The 18,438-nt window shown below is 66.6% G+C and overlaps 3 protein-coding genes and 1 long non-coding RNA gene across 7 annotated transcripts in view; 3 read left to right on the top strand and 1 right to left on the bottom strand.

Annotated features, from left to right (window-relative positions):
* The window catches only part of GALNS (galactosamine (N-acetyl)-6-sulfatase), a 24,483-nt gene extending 20,040 nt beyond the window's left edge, over positions 1-4,443 (top strand). For both annotated transcript variants that reach the window (XM_080827588.1, XM_080827587.1), the window contains exons 12-14: positions 12-133; positions 1,824-1,941; positions 3,684-4,443. In XM_080827588.1, the coding sequence (XP_080683714.1) occupies positions 12-133; positions 1,824-1,941; positions 3,684-3,770 (327 nt within the window). In that variant the 3' untranslated portion in view covers positions 3,771-4,443. The remainder of the gene's footprint in view (positions 1-11; positions 134-1,823; positions 1,942-3,683) is intronic.
* Positions 4,444-4,548: 105 nt separating this feature from the next.
* On the top strand, positions 4,549-7,126 carry APRT (adenine phosphoribosyltransferase). The gene is made up of 5 exons (XM_080827590.1): positions 4,549-4,973; positions 5,069-5,175; positions 6,124-6,257; positions 6,492-6,570; positions 6,754-7,126. The coding sequence occupies exons 1-5, from the start codon at positions 4,894-4,896 to the stop codon at positions 6,894-6,896; spliced, it is 543 nt and encodes a 180-aa protein (XP_080683716.1). The 5' UTR covers positions 4,549-4,893; the 3' UTR covers positions 6,897-7,126.
* Positions 7,125-11,951, bottom strand: CDT1 (chromatin licensing and DNA replication factor 1). The gene is made up of 10 exons (XM_080827589.1): positions 11,668-11,951; positions 10,984-11,205; positions 10,752-10,906; positions 10,151-10,348; positions 9,909-10,054; positions 9,670-9,770; positions 9,031-9,219; positions 8,651-8,779; positions 8,365-8,566; positions 7,125-7,939 (listed from the first exon to the last, which is right to left on the bottom strand). Exons 1-10 carry the CDS (start codon positions 11,896-11,898, stop codon positions 7,776-7,778), a joined length of 1,737 nt encoding a protein of 578 aa, XP_080683715.1. The 5' UTR covers positions 11,899-11,951; the 3' UTR covers positions 7,125-7,775.
* A 199-nt stretch (positions 11,952-12,150) lies between these two features.
* LOC308358567 lies at positions 12,151-15,983 on the top strand. 3 transcript variants are annotated; one of them, XR_013968321.1, is made up of 4 exons: positions 12,151-12,310; positions 13,951-14,152; positions 14,613-14,743; positions 15,183-15,969. It is a non-coding gene; the product is annotated as an uncharacterized lncRNA (long non-coding RNA). The 3 variants fall into 3 exon arrangements; XR_013968322.1 differs by lacking the exon at positions 12,151-12,310 and having other exon boundaries at positions 12,994-14,104; positions 15,183-15,983; XR_013968323.1 differs by lacking the exon at positions 12,151-12,310 and having other exon boundaries at positions 13,702-14,152.
* The last annotated feature ends 2,455 nt before the right edge of the window (positions 15,984-18,438 follow it).

Raw genomic sequence — 18,438 nt, forward strand, 5'->3', positions numbered from 1 at the left:
TCCCGTTTCAGGGCATCGATTTCTGCCCCGGGCAGAACGTCTCAGGAGTCACCACCCACACGCAGGAGGACCACACGGAGCTGCCCCTGGTCTTCCACCTGGGACGAGACCCCGGGGAGCGGTTCCCCCTCAGGTGAGCTGGCCCTGAGCAAAGGCAGGCGCTCGCTGGCGGGCTGGGCACTGCCAAGTAGAGGCACGTCCTGAGCTCTTGGAGACGTGGGGGGGGGGGGTTCTCCTGCCCCCGGAGGTGGTCCAGGCCTGTCCCCCGTGTCTGCCTCAGCAAACTGGCGTGCGTGGCCTGCCTCCTCAGGTGTTCCCATCCGCCTGGTCTCTGTCCCTCCACCACGGGCCCATGTGACCCAGTTACGTGACCCCCGCCCTGAGCGGCCTCTGCGTGTGGGGTGGACGAGCCCCTCCGTGCCCGGTGGGCAGCACCGGCGTGAAAGATCCACCCTGGGGCTCCTCCCAGCGAGGCTCTGGGGTGGGGCCTTGTGATGCCAACCGGGATGCTTGAGACACTTCTGGGCCCTTTGCCCGGCTTAGAGGCCAGGGACTGTGGGAAGGAGACAGACGGGCCCCACGCCTGCCCATGCCAGAACCTCACACGCGGCCTTACTGGCAGCGGGGACTTCGTGGGGACAGTGAAGGCGAGGTGGGGGGAGGTCATCCTGGATCAGGGTGGCCCTGCCTCCAGAGAGTAGCTATGGGAGACGGAAGAGGGGACACACACGGGGGGGAGGTCACACGAAACCGGAGGCAGAGATGAAGGGACCCGCACCTCTGCGGGGGCTGCGTTCCTGCCTGGGTCTCGGCCTGCAGCCTCCAGACTTGGGAGGGAAGAGACCCTGGGGGCCTAAACCCTAGTCTGTGGCCACGTGTCTCCGAGGCTCCGGGACACTTTCCGCTGGGAGCTGGGAGCCCCTCGCGGGTATCAGCAGCCACAGGTGTGGAGCCCAGGGCCATGTGCTCGTGGGGCTGGGGATCAAGCTAAACCAGGGGGAGGCTGGGAGGAAGCAGTCCGAGCCCCTCTCCTGTCCCCGGAAGTACCTTCAGAGCCAACACCCAGCGGGGCCCCGGGAGCCGATGGCAGGGCCTGATTCCGGAGAAGCCACAGGCCGCACCTCTGCCCGTGAGGCCTCCCGCAGCCTGACTGCCCCTAGCGTCACCCAGAAGTCACACATGTCCCCAGCACGCTTGTGCCCATGCTTCAGAGGACGAGAGCCAGGCGGACCTTGCTGCTGAGACGAACTACCTTAGTTTAAGCCAGGCCTTCCCAGTACATTCGGCCAGAGAAGGGGAAGGACTCGACACGGGTCGTGAGGCCTGCTCCGAAAAGGCTGCAGGCCGTGTGCGCGGCAAGCACGGCCTGCAGGACGGAGTGGAGAGCCTGAGGTTCTGGGCGACCTGGGAGTGCCGCGGCTGCAGACCCAGGGACCGTGGGGAGCAGGGTGGGACCCCTGCTCCTGCCACACACATCTGGGCCGGAGGGACTGGGAAACCGGGAAGGCCCCAGGTCTGCTTGGGGGCGCCCGCGGTCCTGTTGGTGCCCTCGGTGGTGTTGGCCGGGGCTCAGGCCCCGAACGCTGAGTCAGGGGTCGTGGCCGCTGTAGCCACTGTGCCTGCAGCCTCGTCTGTGGGGCAGTTCCTGAGGTGCATGCCAGCCCTTGGGCACAGAGGGACAGAGGTAGGGGCCACCGGCTGGTGGCTCCACTGGGGTGGTGGACTACTCGCTCCCCAGACCCCTTCCCCCGCTGCTTGGGTGGCCTGTCCCGCTGGCCGGCCTGGGCCTCACTCTCTCGGTGACCTGGTCCTCTTGCCTCTAGCTTTGCCAGCCCTGAGTACCTGCATGCCCTTCGCGGGGTCACCCTGGCCGTCCGGCAGCACCAGGAGACCTTGGTCCCTGGACAGCCCCAGCTCAACGTGTGCAACCGGGCCGTCATGGTGAGTGCTTGATATGCCGGGAGGGTGTCCCGGGGGCCGTGGAACGTCTGTGCAGCCCACACCCTCACCCCCCTTCTCGACGGGGAGCTGTCTGGGGTTGCAGAGACTTCCGGCAGCGGAGGCGACTGCTGGGCGGTGTGGCAGGACTCCGGTAGACCGAGGGCCTCCAGAGGCTGCCGGGTCTGCGGGCTGGACCCCTTCCCCTCCTGCTGCTCTGCGCAGACCCTGCAGGGGTGGCCGGGAGTCACTTGGCTCCCGGGCAGGTGTGGGCCAGGGCACTCCCGCATGGGGTGTGGACACCGTGGACTGATGGCCTGAAGGTGCTGTCCCTGGAACTGAGGGTGTCTGGCTCCCTGCTCCGGACATGGCTGATGCAGGTGTCCCAGTATCCGAAGCTTTGGCTTCAGACCCCACCGAGCACCGTCAGGATGCTTCCCAGCCTGACGGCCCCTCTCCCTGAGCCGCGCGTCCCGCAGCCCCGCGCGGTGGTTCACAGAGTAACTGGGCACCGTTGACACTGCCGTGTGGAGTCTGGTCTGCTCCGAGGGGCCAGGGCAGCATGGGGGGAGCGCACCAGGAGCAGGGTCGGGCCTCAGCCGCGTGTTCCGGGCGCTGAGCGTGACCCTAGGGCGGGCAGGGCTGCCTCGGTAGCCAGGGCCTGGGTGGGGTGGCCTGTCGCTGCTGTCCACGCCTGCGGCTTCATGTCCTCAAGCTCCCCACAGAAGGACGTTCAGAGCAGAAGCCCCCAGGGCTGCCTCCCTCCCTCCCTCCGTGGGGTGGTCTGCCTTCTGAACGCACAGAGTAGAGCAGGAAGGTACCCGTCTCAGGACCACCAAGGTGCCTGGGGTCCCAGGAGTCTGAGAGTCCCACGTGCCCACTCCAAGCTCCGTCTTTAATCTCACTGGGAAGGCGAGCTGTCCCCACCCCCAGCATGCTCTCTGTCAAGCAGTGCATGTGGTGCCCGCGTCCCTTCCCACTGTGTGATGTAGTGGGGGACGGGGTGGAGGGAACTGGCCGGGGCATGACCACAGCCACCTGACCCCTGGACCCACCCCCCCCAGTCCCGCAAGTGAACTGAAGGCAGCCCAGAGCAGTGTGGACCGGCCTCCAGAGTCGTGTGCTGGCTCCCCCCACCCCCAGTCCGGCTGGCTGGGCGGAGTCTGTTCTGCACACACCCTGTGCTTTGCTCTGTGTCCGAGGTCGAGAGCAGCTTCCTTCTCCAAAGCCTGGCCAGCTCCTCCTCCCCGCCTGGGCAGCCACAAGCCAGGTGATGCCATCCAGGGCAGGAGAGACCTTCAGCGGGCTTCTCACTGCCCTTGATAATCTGATTCAGGAACAGCCTGTGAGGCCCACTCGGGGCGGGGTGGGGGGGGAATGCCTCCAGAGTGACTTGGAGTCTCCCTACGGAGGCGCAGAGACCCCCGTGGGCAGTGAGAGGCCATGGCGAAGCAGGGAAGGCCCCTCCTCCGGACCATATGGAGGAGTGCGGACACTGGGCCGAGGGGCCGTCCGTGCTCCACTGGAACAGACCAGCTGTCCCCGCAGCTGACCATCAGAGAGCTCTCCTTGGATAGTCTTGAGCAGGCTGTGAGGGCCCTCCCGGGTCAGCCCTTGCTGAAGTGTGGCTCTGGGCCGGGGCTGCACCCTGAGGCCAAAGGAGGAGATGGGGCGGGGCGGGACTCCGGCCACTGCGGAGCCCAGATGTGCTCATAACCTGCTCTTCTTTCAATTCTCACTGTCAGAACTGGGCGCCCCCGGGCTGTGAAAAGTTAGGGAAGTGCTTGACGCCCCCGGAGTCCGTCCCAGAGAAGTGCTCCTGGCCCCACTAGTGCCTGCCGCCAGGAGGACTCTGGCCTCAGGGCTCCCTGCTGGACGAGCCCTGAGCCCTGGCTGCCCTCGGGCCGTGCCCACCCCGGACAGACCTCATCCGCAGCCAGCAGCGGGACCTGCTGACTCCTCGTGCCGGAGACCCAGCCCTGGTGTCCCTCGGCCCTCCTGGTCGGGCTGACCCTGCCACGAGGACCCACAGCCTCACAGCCTGAGAGCCGAATGCTGCCCTCCGACCTCCCTCTGCCGGCCTCCTCCAGGGCCCTGCCTCCATCCCGGGACCCAGAGGACAGGGCTGTGACCTGAGTCTCACCGTCACAGTTGGCCTCGCCAGTCCTGTGTTGGCCCCTTGGCCCCTTGGCCCCTGCGCCCCACTGAGAGGGATTGTGAAGGCGGAAGGGGATCCTGACAACCGCCAAGGAAGGCCTCCCTGGGCCAGTGGGGCCCTTGCCCTTCTTCCTTAGGGATCCTGACCCCCGGACCCTGTGGCGAGTCGGTGCCTGTCGGCTGCCCTGCCAACCCTCCTCCCCGGGGCCCGGGGCTCCTAGTGTTGCCTGGCGCGGGGAGCCTGAGCGAGCCGGTGTAGACGCCAACCGTACTGCGCCGCTGTAAGACTTGGGAAATGACGAAGAGGAGTTTTAGAATAAAGGATCGGGCGTTTGGCGGTTCCTTTTTAAGAGCTACGTTTTTGCGGAAGTCGGCCAGAGGGGAGCGGTGTGCCGTGTCCCGCCCCACGGCGGCCGAGCCGCCGCCCACCTCCGCGGACGGGGCGGTGCTCTCGGGTGGCCCGGGCCCTGCCTCTTCCCGGACTCTCGCGGGGCCGGCCCCGCCCCTCGGCACTTCCCCGGGAGCCCGGCCGGGCCTGCGCGGACGCCGCGGTCGCCCCCCGGCCGCGCAGCCACCCTAGATGCGGACGCGTTTGTTCAGGCTGCAAAAGAGCAAGCGCGTCGGAACAACCTTGGCACCTAAGATTCGGAAAAATACGGTAGCCCCGGCGAGCGGCGGGGGGTCCGCCCCACGGTGCGGCCCCGCCCACTGGCGCCCCGCGCAGGCGCAGAGCCGCCGGCCCCGCCCCCTCGCCGCTGAGCTTCGCTCCCCCGCTCGCCGACACGCGCCGGCTGCTCGATGGCGGACCCCGAGCTGCAGCTGGTGGCGCGGCGCATCCGCAGCTTCCCGGACTTCCCCGTCCCGGGGGTGCTGTTCAGGTGCGGCGGGGCGGCCGCGGGGGCGCGCGGGGCGGGGCGGGGGCGCGGGGCCCACGCCCGACGCCCGGCCTCACCCGCCTGCTCGCGCGCGCCAGGGACATCTCGCCGCTCCTGAAGGACCCCGCCGCCTTCCGCGCGTGCATCAGCCTCCTGGCGCGCCACCTGAGACAGACGCACGGCGGCGACATCGACTACATCGTGGGCAAGTGAACCCGGGGACGCCCCGCCCGCCCTGCCGCGGCCGCGCCCTGGGGTGTCCGGGGGCCGCGGGGTCTGCGCTCCTCTGCGAGCGGACGCGGGACGGACGCGCACGTTGGCTTCGGAGGGGCTGGGGGGCGGCCCCCGGGGGCACGCTGGACGCCGCACCGGTGTTTGGGTGGTGACCCTTGCGTGGGTGGTAAGGACGGACCCGCTGCGCCGCACGTTGCGGCCGGAGGGTGGGTCCAGCCTTAGGTGGCCCGGCAGACGGTAGCGTCCCCGCCCCCGCCACAAGTTCCTGGCCTCAGCTCCGGACACGTGGGGCCCCGCGGCCCGGTTGCCCAGGGAGTGTCTGACCAGAGTCCACGGGCCAAGCACGCCGGTGTTCTACTCTGGAGTGCTCTGAGCCCTGGGCCGCGCCCTTTCCCCGCGTCACCCTGGCAGGTCTGGTCCCTGTGCGAGTGCCCTCGCCTGGGGCTCCCAAGGCTCCCCAGGGACCACAGCTTTCCACTTGGCTGAGTCCTCCCGGCCGGGAAGCCCACCCCCGCTGCACCCCTGGACGGCGTGGGGACCCCGCTCTGCCTGCTCCAGACAGATGCTGCTTTTAAGGATGAAGAAAGGCGCCTGAGTCCCTGTCACGGCCCCTGCCAGCTCCGCTAGACCGGCAGCGGCACTGATGGGGGGAAGTCAGGTCACTTCCCCGAGGCCCAGCTGCACGTGCGCGCCGTGCGGGGCACACCAGGTCCTTGACCCCATCTCCCAGGGTCCCTGTGCGAGGCGGGGCTGCATCAGCGTTGCTGAGTGTGATGTCGTTGGTCTTCTAGCTGCAGCCGACGGCCGGGAGCCTTTTGCCTTTGCAAAGGCCCCGTGTCACTTTCCAGCACTGGCTCACGGGGATCTCAGGCTGCTGTGCCACACAGCTGCCCCTTGACACCCCAGCTCTCGCCAACAGGCCTGGACTCCCGAGGCTTCCTGTTTGGCCCGTCTCTGGCGCAGGAGCTTGGCTTGGGCTGCGTGCTCATCCGAAAACGAGGCAAGCTGCCTGGCCCCACTGTGTCTGCCTCATACACCTTGGAGTACGGCAAGGTGAATGGGCTGGGCGCCGCAGCCTTCCCCGCTTGGGGACCCCCCCCCCGGAACAGTCCTGGGGTCGGGGGGCACTGCCATGGTTGGTGCTCAGCCTCTGTGTCTGAGACACCAGGCTGGCCAGGAAACCGCTGGGTGGGTTGAAACGGGGCCCAGACTGTCGCATCCTGTCCGCATCCCCTCCCAGGCCATGTCCGGACACAGGCGGACCTCGCGCCTGCTTCCCCTTTGCAGGCGGAGCTGGAAATCCAGAGGGACGCCGTGGAGCCGGGGCAGAAGGTGGTCGTCGTGGACGATCTGCTGGCCACTGGCGGTGAGGGTCTCCCCACCCACTGAAGGCGGGCCCGGCGGAGGGGGAGGGGGCTAGGGCCGGAAGAGTGTGCCTCACAGGGGCGCGAAGCGGGTGGCAGCACTGTCCCGCTTACAGCGAGCTGCGGGTCTCTGCGCGGGCCCCCGGGAGCCTCCTCACCATACCGATCCCTCTCCCCACACCCAGGGACCATGCGGGCAGCCTGTGAGCTGCTGGGCCGGCTGCAGGCCAAGGTGCTGGAGTGCGTGAGCCTGGTGGAGCTGACGCAGCTGAGGGGCCGCGAGACGCTGGCGCCCGCGCCCTTCTTCTCCCTCCTGCAGTTCGAGTGACGCCGCCGCCAGGGGCGCTGGCCAGCTGCATGGGCTTTTTTTTTTTTTTTTTTTTTTTTTTTAAACGGTTTTGTGCAGTTGCCTTTCCGAAGTGCCTAGGCCGTCGTCGCGGTCCTTCCTGCGGCCTCTGGATCTGGAGGTGCCAAGGCCTGGAGCTAACAGTTCAGGCCGGGGCCCAGCCCCCTACGGGTGCACTTAACAGAGAGACGTGAATAAACTGTTTCGTTAGAGTGGCTGCTCTCGGTCCAGGTGCTGGGGTGGGGCCGTGGGACAACGTGCAGGAATCCCACCTGGCCGGCTGCCCGGGCCTCCTGTGGCCCAGAGCAGGCAGGAGACCAGTGCTGCCCGAACTGCTATCCAGTCGTGGCTCCGACAGGTCACACTCCTGGGCAGCTCACAACTTTGTCTCAGGTTCTAGATGCTGAAGTGCCCGTCCGTGTTGCTGGGGCTGGTTCCTTCTGGGGGCTCCGGGGAGGCCGTGTCCATGGCTTTCCCGGCCTCTAGAGCCTCAGGGCCGACCCTCCATCCTGAGCCAGCGGCGTGCTGCCGTCCAGGTTTGCAGTCTGCTGCCCTCCTGCAAGGGCCCGGGGGGACACCGAGCCCACTGGGCCATCCAGGATTCCCACATGGACGTCCCGGGGGCATTCTGCCCACTGCCTGCCTTCCTGCCCCACTTCCCTACACCCCAAACACTGCAAAGACCAAGTCCCCAACAGAAACCAGTTTAATGACAAAGTGCTGCCCCAGGGGAGGCCTACCACCCACGCTGGCCAGGGAGCCTGGTGGGGGGTGCAGAGGGGGGGAAGTGCACCCTGTTCCTAAAGAGTAAAAGAGACACAGCGGGCGAGGGCAGGGACCGGAAGTACGTGTCTGCGAAGTTCACAGCGCCACCTCCGCCCGGGCAAGGCAGGCCAGCCGTGTGAGGACGCCTGCCAGGTCAGCAGCCTTGTCCAGCTTGATGTAAGTGTCCGCACGGACACGGTGCAGACTGAGCCAGTCGGGCAGCAGTTCAGAGAGGAGTTGCACGTGCTTCTCCATCTCCCCTACAGAGGGAGGGGTGCATGAGGTGGGGGCCTAGACCCCGTCAGCAGGCCTGCCTAAAGGCCAACCCTCCCCCTCTCCCCCTGCCTGCCTGTCCATGCCCCCGAGAAGCAAAGGGAACACTGAAAAGATGAGGAACAGCTTTGCCAAGGAGCTGACCCTCCCACTAAGCCCCGCACAGGTCCCAGTCCCCAGGGGGTAGCTACCCTGGAGCTTGGAGGGAGCCAAGGGTCTCGTGGGCCATGGGGCCGTCCGAGCAGCTGCAGGGCACCGTCGGGTTGTGAAGGCAGAAGCTCGAGAGGCGGCCTCCGAGGCACTGTGCCCACCCCGCACACACCACAGACGCTCCACAAGTATGTGGAGTGGCCGATCCCCGGTGCCCACCCTCAGCCGGGAGTCGGGGACACGAGGAGGGCCCCGTACACACCAGGGCTCAGGGCCACGGGGTAGCTGCCCAGCAGCCTGCTGCAGGCCACATCCATGGGCAGCGCCGGCTTGCGCTCCGACACGAAGATGCTGCGCAGTACGCGGGCTAGCTCGGGCAGCCGCTCGAGCCGCTGCAACCGCTGCTCCTGCTCCGGCCGCCGGGTCATCTGTGCCAGCTGCTTCTGTGCCTCCTTGCACCGAATCTGTGGCGGGCCCAGGTCACGGTCAGTGGGAAGCCAGGCCTGTGCTGCCCCTGGCTCTGCCCCACCGGGACCCCCAGCGCTCACCCTCTCTAGCAGGTCCTGGGACACGCCCTTCAGGGCTGCAGGCGGGGTGGCCGCTGGGGTGGAGCCGGGGGACCCAGGGCGGCTGGGCTTGGCGGTTCGCTGGGCCAGGTCACTCAGGGCCTTCTCCATCTAGGGCAGGTCAGAGGGGAGGAGTGAGGAGGAGCCTCCCCTGCCGGGAAAGCCGTGAACACGGTCTCCCCGGAGCCCCCAGCAGGGCCGAGCCTGCTGCCCCAGGACAGAGCGGGCCAGCCTGCGCGCTGCGCGGGAGGGACGGCCCATTCCACCACCCCTGAGGCATGTGCCCCAGGACAGAGCCTACCTATCAGGTGCCCACGTGGAGGCGGGGCCGCCCCACCCCGTCATCCCAGACTCAGTCTCACCCTGGGCGACAGGAGGCCGCGGGCCCGGGTCAACACCTCCTGGGCGGTGGCCGGCTTCTCCACGGTGGGCGGCTGGGGCAGCTCAGCCGGCTCGATGTCGGGCACACTGTCCACATTGAACCGGGGGTGCCAACGTGTGAGCTGGTCCTCGGGCACCACCACGGGAGGGTTCAGGGAGGCCAGGAAGGCCTGTGTGTGAAGGGGACAGGGAGTGTGGGCTGATCCCGGCCACGTCCGTGTTGGGGCAGGCAAAGCTGCGGGGCTCTGGTCCCGGCTGGACGACCGTAGGTCCTGGGCTGGGCGACCTTGGGCAAGGTCCTGCGCCCGAGCTCCGGCTGCTCCGCCGGGCAAGGGCAGGACGCCGCAGCCGACAGCCCCCACTGAGCCTGTCATGAACCTCTAGGGGCCTGGGGCTGCCGTGCCGAGCTCCTGCCCCTCAGCCGGGGGACCAGGACGGGGACCCTCGCCCACCCTGCATCCACCCTGCAGGAGGCAGTCACGGGAGGGGCCCAGGGAACTTGAAAGGTCAGCCTCTCAAGAGGACCTATTTCCTGCAGGCAGGACTGAGCTGTCACAGGACGAGGCGACGGGGTGCAGGGCGGGCTAGGGACAGGCCTCCCGCATGGGCCGGGTACTCACCCTGTGGTGCTCGTGGACACGCTTCACCAGGTTCTGGCTGAAGAGCCGCCGGCGCTGCAGGAGGTGTGAGGCCGTGAGCTGGGGCGCCGTGCTGCCGGCCTCTGCGGGCAGAGTTCAGGGCTGAGCCCCCGGGTCTTGTAGGAGGCCAGGGGCCCAACCCCTCACACCCACGCTCCAAACCGTGTCACTGGCAGGGAGACAGGCTCCAAGCTGCGTGAACTCAGCCACGGCACACTCACCGTGGTCCAGCAGCGGCTCAATGGTAAGCTGGTAATCGGACCTCTTGACGCCGTCCTTGAAGGTGGGGATGTTACGCTCCTGGCGGAAGCGGTAGGAAGTTGGGTACACAGTTCTGATCTGGCCCACGTTGCGCTCTTCAAAGCGCCTACGGGACAAGGTACTGGGCTCAGAGAGTGCCGGGCAGGGCACAGGGCAGTCTCCGCAGGCAGGGGGAGGCCCCCGCCCGCTGCGGGTCACTCACTTGTGCATCACGTCCTGAACACCCTGCTTGACTTTGGCAAATGTCACGGTCTCGGAGCGGTTGTACAATAAGCCCACGATGGCATCCATGCTGCGGAACATCTCCGCCAGCACCTGGTACTTGTAGGGCAGCAGGAGGCCCGGAGGCCCCGGCTGGGCCAGGGTGTGGAAGCGCTGGTAGGCAGGTGCCTTCTCTCCACTGCCATGGAAGAAGCCAGGCGTCAGGGGAAGCACCACAGCCCTCCAACACCAAGCATAGGCAGGCAACGTGGCCCCGGAGACCCGAGGGCCGGGGAAGTCCCAAGCCACCCCCAACCCTGGTTCCCTCATCTCTTAAGAGGCACACGGTGACCACAGGGAGCAAGGGAGGACAGACTGGGCTACAAGAGACATACACCCCATAGCAACATGCCTTCGAAAGTGTCCGAAATTCACAAGGGCTCCCATGGCAAGAGCTGGCACTTCTCACAGATAGAATCAGGGTGCGGAGCTAGCCAGTGGCAGAGCTGGGAACTGAGAGCCCCATCCGTGCCTCTGCCCAGCCCTGTCCTCCTACCAGCCTAGCCTTTCCTTTGGGGCCTGAACGCCCACCCAGGACTCACCATGGCCCTGCTGGGTGCCCCTGGTCCTCCAGCACGCTGGGCTCCCCAGCATCCTTCCTCTGGGCACTTGCCCTCAGCTCCTGGGCCCGGGCCCCTAGCTCCCGTGCCCGCTGTAGGCATGACTTCAGCTCAGAGAATGTGACTTTTGAAGAGGTCTGTGGACACAAGATGCCATCAGCTGGCCAGTCACACCCACATCACTCGACCTCTCCCACCCTGGGTCCAGACTCACTTTCTTCTCCGGGGTGGCCAGGCAGGGCCGCAGACCTGCTGAGAGAGAGGCCTGCTCTGGGGAGCCAGGCACAGCCAGGACAGCTGGGGCAGTGGCGTCAGCCGGGGCAGTGGCGTCAGCCGGGGCAGTGGCGTCAGCCGGGACAGCGGCGTCAGCCGGGGCAGTGGCATCAGCTGGGGCAGCGAGGGCAGTTGGGGCAGCCGGGGCACTGGGACCGGAGACCTGGCGGGCAGGACACAGAAGGCGAATGAGGAACCAGACTGGGTGGTGAAAGATTGATTCCTCCCTCCCTCTCTTAGCTACAAAGGGGGCACAAGGCCCGGTTTTCGCTGGAGTCAAGCCAGAGGGGCCGGCCGTGGCCTGTCTGGGCTTCTTGCTCCTCCCGGGCCTGACCCCTCGCCCAGCCTGGCCGGCAGGCTGGACATTTACCAGCCCACGGAGCCCGGGCTCTCCTCCGGCCCCTCCAGCAGCTCCGTCCAGCACCTCCGCGCCCTCGCTGCGGAGCTCTGCGCCCGGTTCTCGCGGCGCCCACGGCACACCTGCCCCCGCCGTCTGCGGGGACCGGGCCCCAGGCCTTCTCCAGTGTCCTCCAGCGGTTCGGGGCCGGTTCTCCGCACGGCGCCCCGCGGGCAGCCCGCCCCCGGTCCGCGCCCCCGCCCCCGCCCCGGGCCGTCTCCCGCTCACCGCGTCGGCCGGCAGCCGCAGTCTCCGGCGTGCGGGCGGCGCGGGGTGGTCGCGCGCGGGCTCTGCGGGAGGGCGGGCGCGCTTGCGGCTGCTGCCCGGGGTGCGGGCCGGGGCGCCGGGCGCGGGCTTGGCGGGGCTCGGGGTGCGCCAGGCCTGCTTGACCCGCGGAGGCACGGCGCGGAGCCCGGGGCGGCGGCGCGCGAAGAAGTCGGTGAGGCGGGGCTGTGCCATGGCGGGAGCGGGGACAGGGACCGGGCTCCGGGAGGGACGCGGAGCGAGCGGGGACCCCGAGGCGCGGAAGTGGGGCCGCGCGCCGCGCCGATTTTCCCGCCGCGCCTGTCCCCGCCCCCCGCGGGCGGAACCACCGGCGGGAGAGGCCGGGGGCGGCCGGGAAATGGGCGCGTCCGGACGCATGCGCACTGACGCCCTCGCGGCTGCGCCGACGCGCGCATGCGCCGGCGCGCCCCCCCACTTCCGGCCGCCGGACTCCGGCGGGGAACGAGCTCGGCCTGGGGAGGCCGCGGGGCTGGGGCGGTCTCGGCGAAGAGAGCGATGGCTCGCCGCTTCTCTTGAGGTTGACAGCAGTCACCGTGGAGTGACGCTGGCCCTCTCGGCGGCTGCCAGACCCCGAGTCTCTGCGCGGGTGCGGGTTCTGTGTCAGCGACGCTGTTGTACCGGGAAGAGGGTCGGGGGGAGGGGGTGTGAGTGCGGGAGGGGCCGCTGCCGCCGCCGGGGTCTTGCTGCCGCCGGGGGGGGGGGTCCTGCTGCCGTCGGGGGTCCTGCCGCCGCCGTCGGGGGTCCTGCCGCCGTGGTCCTGCTGCCGCCGGGAGGTCCTGCTGCCGTCGGGGGTCCTGCAGCCGTCGGGGGTCCTGCCGCCAGGGGGGGTCCTGCTGCCGTCAGGGGTCCTGCCGCCGCCGGGGGTCCTGCCGCCGTCGGGGGTCCTGCCGTCGGGGGTCCTGCCGCCGTGGTCCTGCTGCTGCTGGGGGGTCCTGCTGCCGCCGTGGTCCTGCTGCCGTCGGGGATCCTGCTGCCGCCGTGGTCCTGCTGCCGTCGGGGATCCTGCTGCCGCCGTGGTCCTGCTGCCGTCGGGGGTCCTGCCGCCGTGGTCCTGCTGCCGTCGGGGATCCTGCTGCCGCCGTGGTCCTGCTGCTGTCGGGGGTCCTGCTGCCACCGTGGTCCTGCTGCCAGGACCAGGGCGCGCTGGAGGGGGCCTCTCAGTGAGGGAAAGGTGCCCAGAGGCGGCGGTTCCCGTCCATGAGCGGAGTGGGCAGCCCCAGAACAGCAGCCGGCCGGGGAGCAGGGTGGGAGGCGGCTTTCGGCGTGTTTAAGGCTCGGTTCTGTGACCGGCGTGTGTGCTCAGGGCCGCACGCTGGAGGCAAGCATGGACCTCCGTGGGAATGGACCTTTCCAAATTTAAGGCTGCTGTGCGTTATAGGGCGGAGCCGTGCGGGATCCTGGAACTGTAGTGACAGCCTCTTCTTAAGACCAAGGGCGACGAGGGGCTTTGTAAATCTTCCAGCTCAGAGCTGCTCATCGGGAGGGAGGCAGCCGTCTTCTCTCCCAGATACACCGCGGTTCCCCATCTAAAAAGTAAGGGAGCGCTTGGTCTTGGAGAGTACAGACAGCTAGCTGACCTGAACACAGGGGACATCAGGATCTGGCTCCCAGCCCCTGCCCTCTGAAGGTGCGCCGGTGAGCAGGAATGCCCCTCCCCGCCCAGAGCCTCCAGAATGCTGCGCTGTTTCTGCCCGCGTTACCTTCATCTCGCCACCCCGCCACCCACCAGCCTGGAACCACGGAGTGCTGGCTAGGCTCCAGCCCCCCAAGAGAGCTGAGTGAGGTGACGGATGGCCGGCTCTCCTGGCTGTGTGACAAGAGCACGCACTCCCAGGCAGTCCGTCTGCGGGGGACTCCTGGGAGGGAAAGAGTCACGGATTGCTGTGTTCTGGCTAGCTCCCCAGGGGCACTAATCTAGAGGTGGCAGCGGGCACTAGGAGGCCCTGAGTGGCTCTGGGGATAGCCGAGGGGTCTTGTAGGATGCAGAGCATGAATCTAAAATGTGTCTGTCCCGAATGGGAAGAGGCAAGTGTGTCTTCATTCAGTCCTCACGAGCAGCCAGTGGGCAGGGGCCTGGGGACCAGCTCCCAACACCACTGCCAGTGCCTTTCCAGTGCGCCTGGCCGTACCACTGTCACTTTGCATGTCTCGCCTGGTAAGTAGGTCTTTCTGGGGTGACTTCAGCCTCTGGGGAAGCTCCTTAGAAAATTCTTTGCCCACTTACAGTGACGGAGCTCAGCAGCCACCTCTACGAGGTGGGACCCCTACCTTCTGGTCACTGCTAACGAGATGAGAGACGCACAGCCGAACCAATCAGCTCCTCTCCTGGGATCCAAGACTGGAATTGGAACCACCATCCTGTCACGTCTGGTTGTGAGAAGTGAGATGGAGTAGGACAGTCGCCTTCCACCCTGTGTGTGGAGACAGGGTGATGAGCAAGGGACTGTGTGGCCTAGGGACAGCGAGCCAGACCCAGCAGCTGACTCAGATGGTTGTGATGGTTTCCACTTTGCTCTCATGGGAGACCCACAGCCTTTCGAGGTGGCCCGGCCTATTAGAAAGCAGCCTCTAGTCCCTCCCATATCTCTGCACCTTTTATCTAAATGGCCTCTGAGTGAATTTCTGTTTTTTCCAACCCCAGGAGGCTGGGGGAGAGCAGGGGCAAAAGGTTGATCCATATGAGGCTACGGTAATAAAGATACAGAGTCAGTAGTAAGGAAAGTGAACGCCCTTCTCTGCTCTGTTCTGCCCAGGCTCCCCCTGAAGTGTCATGCTGGCTTATAGATGTGGAATATTAAGAGAATATAGCCTGGTTAGAATGCCTTCAGGAGAGGGGAGCCAGGTAACAAAGACAAGAACCCTTCTTTCTGGAATCCTTTACCGTGCAGTGCCTGGGAGATCGGGACCTGTGCCTTCATTCGTGTGATTACTGACTGCCCACTGGGAGCTTGGCTGCCGAAGGCCCAGTACAGGCCAGGCCACTGAGGGTCCCTTGTGCACCAGGCTGAGAACAAGACAGGTGAGACCCCGCTCTCAAGGAGCTCACATTCTAGTGGAGAGAGACAGAAACCAGTTTTATTGGGGGAGGGGGTGGAACTTGAGAAAAAGAATATAAAACCTAGTGATGAGCTGGAGAGACGGGGGGCACTTTGGATCGGAGGGCTCAGGGAGGCCTCTTGGAGAGGATCACAGTGAAGGGCAAGAAGAAGGGGCCGTGGGAGCGTCTGGTAGCAGAGTGTGGAGCGCAGACAGCCATCACAGCCACCACCGTCATTTTAAGCACATTCCAAAGAATGACTGGAGTTGAAGTGCGTTCTGAGTTTGAGTTACAGACCTGTCTGCCCACCTGCAACCTCCTTAGAACCCACAAAGCAGTAGCCGGGCTCTGTGAGGTGTGCCGCGTGCAGGCCTGGTTCCGCATGCAGGCAGCTGGAATGCCTTCTCCATCTCACCCTCAGGGCGAACCTCCAAGCCGTAGCCCATCTGTGGATGAAGAAGCCAGGACTTGAAAGGCATAAAGCCGGCGCACCAGGGAGCCGGCTCTGGTTGCCCACCTCTGTGTCTCATTCTGTCACTCTTTGTCCCCTAAGGGACAGGAAGGAGCTGGAGAGGTGTGGTGGGATTCAGGCCTTACGGGTCCTGTGCGCCTGCAGGGAACCTGCCGCGTGCAGTCAAAGGGGAGATTTTCATGGTCTTGGCTTACAGTGCCGTGTCCCCAGCCAGATCTGGAGGCACCTTGACATTCAGGGAAGACATCTGGGTCTCAGCCATAATCGGCCTGCACCAGGCTCATTGTCCACCAGGCATGATGGGACGGTGGAGAAGCCGCTGCTGCACACAGGCTGAGTGACCTGGGAGGTGGCCTCTACTCCCTAAGCCTCACATCCCTCATCCTTATCAAGGGGAGCTCACGGAAAGTGCTCTCAGCAGAGCCCTGGGAAAGCGAACGTAGCCCCAAGCTCCCAAGCTCCCGAGTGACTGTGGCCCCATCACCGGCACACCTGCTTGTAGAGAATGTCGGGGTGGGGGTGGGGCATACTGTGTCTCATCCACGTGTGAGTGTCCAGCAGCCCCAACAAACGTGGCGGGGGCCACGGGCCTCATTTTACGCTTTCTCGTGGCTACGTTAAGAAAGTAACAAGAATCAGGTACCTGACAGTCGTTTTAAAGTAAATCCTTATTTTACCTGTCATATCCCAAATGTTATCATTTGAACAAGTAACTGATGAACTTTATTAATGAGCTATTTCACGTGGTTCACCGCCGTCCAGTCAACCATCACTAAGTCCTAGTACTGGTCACCCCAAGTGCTGTCCGTCGCGCCTCGCGGCACGCTCGATTCTCGCGAAAACGCCCGGTCTTTGCTCGGGTTTCATGAAAGCCGCCGCGGGAAGCGCACTGGGCCCGGGTTGTTCTGACCGCGCGACTCTCCCAGCAGTGCCCGGGAAGGGCCGGGCCCCAGCGGGCTGGAGGCTGCAGGGCGGGGTCCCCACGACCCGGCGGCCGTCGAGACGCCACGCACCCCTGGGGCTCCCAGACCCGGCCCGCGCAGCGCTGCGCCGTCAATCACGCGGCGGCACGGGGCGGGGCGTAACTCCAGAGGGGGCGGGGCCAGGCCTTGTCGGCGTGGCGCCGGGGGCGGGGCCGGGGGCGGCAGGGGAGGTGCCGCCGGTGGGGGCGGGGCCCGAGGTGAGGCCGAGCCCCGAGTTCCTCCACGGAGCGAGGGGGCGGGCCCGCTGCAGCGCCCGCGAGTGGGGCCGTCGGGGTCGCCTGGGTCACCTAGGCCGAGGGTCCTGCAGGCTCCCGTTCTGACCCCCGCTGCCCTGTCCTCTGTGGGAAGGTAGGAGCCCACGCAGAGCCCACCTGCGGAACGGTCGGGCCGGAACCCAGGGCCGTGCTCCGGGCCGAGCTCGCCGCCCTCCTCCCCGCGCCGTGGCCCCGGACCCCCGTCGGGAGGCCTGTGAATGTCCCTCGGCTGAGGACTTTGGGGGCTTTCCACAAGCCACTCCCGATCCAGGTGGGTTGGCCGGCAGTGCCCTGCGCGCCGGCGGCTCAGCCCTGCGCTGGGGGGGCGGGTGCTCCGCGCTGCAGAGCGGAAGGCATCTGCCCTGCACCCCGAGGGCTCGGCCGTGCGGACGGAAGGCTCCCCCGGAGCTCAGGAGCGCACTCTGCGGTGAGGGAGGCCCATTCGGCAGCGTCCGTTGCGCTCGCCCTGGTGCTGGGCACTGTGCGGGGGCCGGGGGACGTGCCCGTACCCACTGACGCATGTGAAACTGAGTCAAGGGAAGCCCTATTAGAAGGGGGCGGGCAGGTGGGCAGGGGGAGCGCTCCCGCCGCGCCGCCGCCTGTCAGTTGCGGACCCGTCAGGAAGAGGGACTCGACCTAGCGCGTGGACACTACTCTGCTCCTGGGGCCTGCGGAAGGGACGCTCGCTCATCACCTGTCCCCCCACAAGCACACAGGCCCCCTCCAGCCGTGGGAAGCCGCCGCACTCCAGTCCCGGGTCACCCGCCCGACTTCCAGCTCATGACGGCGCTCTGGACCTACCCTTTCCCTCCTCAGAAAAGCGTGTCTCCCCTTGGTTCCTCACACTCGCCTGTGGTTTTTCCACCGCTCGTTGGTCCCACACCGCAGTGCGTTTTTATTCCCCAGTGCACCCATCTTTCGCGGGTAATAAGGGGCGGGTCTAAGGCCGCACACCTTGCCCAGGTCTGTAAACAGGGGCCGTGAAGTCAGCTACCCCTGGGCCAGCCTTTCCCGCAGAGGTAGGCTGCGTGGGAGTGACGTTTCCAGGGGGACCTGGGCCACCTTCCTGCCGCCTGGCAGGGAGGGCCTGTGCTGACAGGAGAGGGCACGCAAGGTCACTTTGGCCTCACAGAGCGCTTTGGTCTTAGGGCCACGGAAGCCTCCACTCGGGAGTGGGGAGACCAGGTTTCGCCCGGACGGAAGCCTGAGGGGTGGGAGCCAGAGGCAGGCGGAGGCCGTCGCTTGGAGACACCCATGACTCTGGGGCCATCCTGGCTCAGTGGAGCGTGAGACTGGTCATCTCAAGGCTGGGAGTTCGAGCCCCACATTGGGTATGGAGATCACTTAAACATAAAATCTTTAAAAAAAAAAAAAAAAAAAAAAAAGTCCTCTGACTTTGGTTTAGAAGAGGTGAGCTGAAGATCAGGTCAGATGCCGGCCCATCCACCAACCTGTGTGTGCGGTCACGGGCTCATGGCTGCACGTTCCGGCGACACGGGTATTGCCAGGGCCGTGGCCCGTCCCTGGAGCAGGCTTGCGTGCAGGAGCGCTCAGGCAGCGAGACCCGGACGGTTCTGAGGAACAGCAGTGGGCGGGTGGCACCCAAGAACAGGACAGGCAAGGACCCCGGGCTGCGGGCGGGGATGGGAGGGACCGCGTGGCTGTGTGGCCCCGCAGGAATGGCCCGCAGACCGCCAACAGCCGGGGCACCGCCGAGGAGTTGCTCGGGCAGGCGCGGAAGGAAGCAGCAACCAGAACGGTGTGGACAGTAGTCCGTCGGTCGCTGTGGAGGGCAGGTGAGGGTCAGGAGGCTGTGAGAGGACAGACACGGGCAAGGAGGAAGGACGGAGTGCAGCCCAGTGGGGCCGCCAAGTGACCACACAGAGCCTTGAGTGTCTCTGGCCCGTGGTGAGGAGGTGGGGGCCTCAGGACAAGAGAGGGAAAGGGCAGATCCCGGGTCCCATGGAG

The sequence above is a fragment of the Martes martes genome, assembly GCF_963455335.1.
Source record: "Martes martes genome assembly, chromosome: 17".
Taxonomy (NCBI): Eukaryota; Metazoa; Chordata; class Mammalia; order Carnivora; family Mustelidae; genus Martes; species Martes martes.

Bases quoted from the DNA above. Each gene is read 5' to 3' on its own strand.
- APRT (XM_080827590.1), top strand. From the start codon at position 4,894: ATGGCGGACCCCGAGCTGCAGCTGGTGGCGCGGCGCATCCGCAGCTTC. The intron at 4,974-5,068 runs GTGCGGCGGGGC...CGCGCGCGCCAG, and splicing joins GTCCCGGGGGTGCTGTTCAG to GGACATCTCGCCGCTCCTGA. The intron at 6,571-6,753 runs GTGAGGGTCTCC...CCCCACACCCAG, and splicing joins CGATCTGCTGGCCACTGGCG to GGACCATGCGGGCAGCCTGT.
- CDT1 (XM_080827589.1), bottom strand. From the start codon at position 11,898: ATGGCACAGCCCCGCCTCACCGACTTCTTCGCGCGCCGCCGCCCCGGG. The intron at 10,055-10,150 runs GTGAGTGACCCG...CTTGTCCCGTAG, and splicing joins GTTCAGGACGTGATGCACAA to GCGCTTTGAAGAGCGCAACG. The intron at 7,940-8,364 runs GTGTGTACGGGG...CTCCCTCTGTAG, and splicing joins CCCCGTGGCCCTGAGCCCTG to GGGAGATGGAGAAGCACGTG.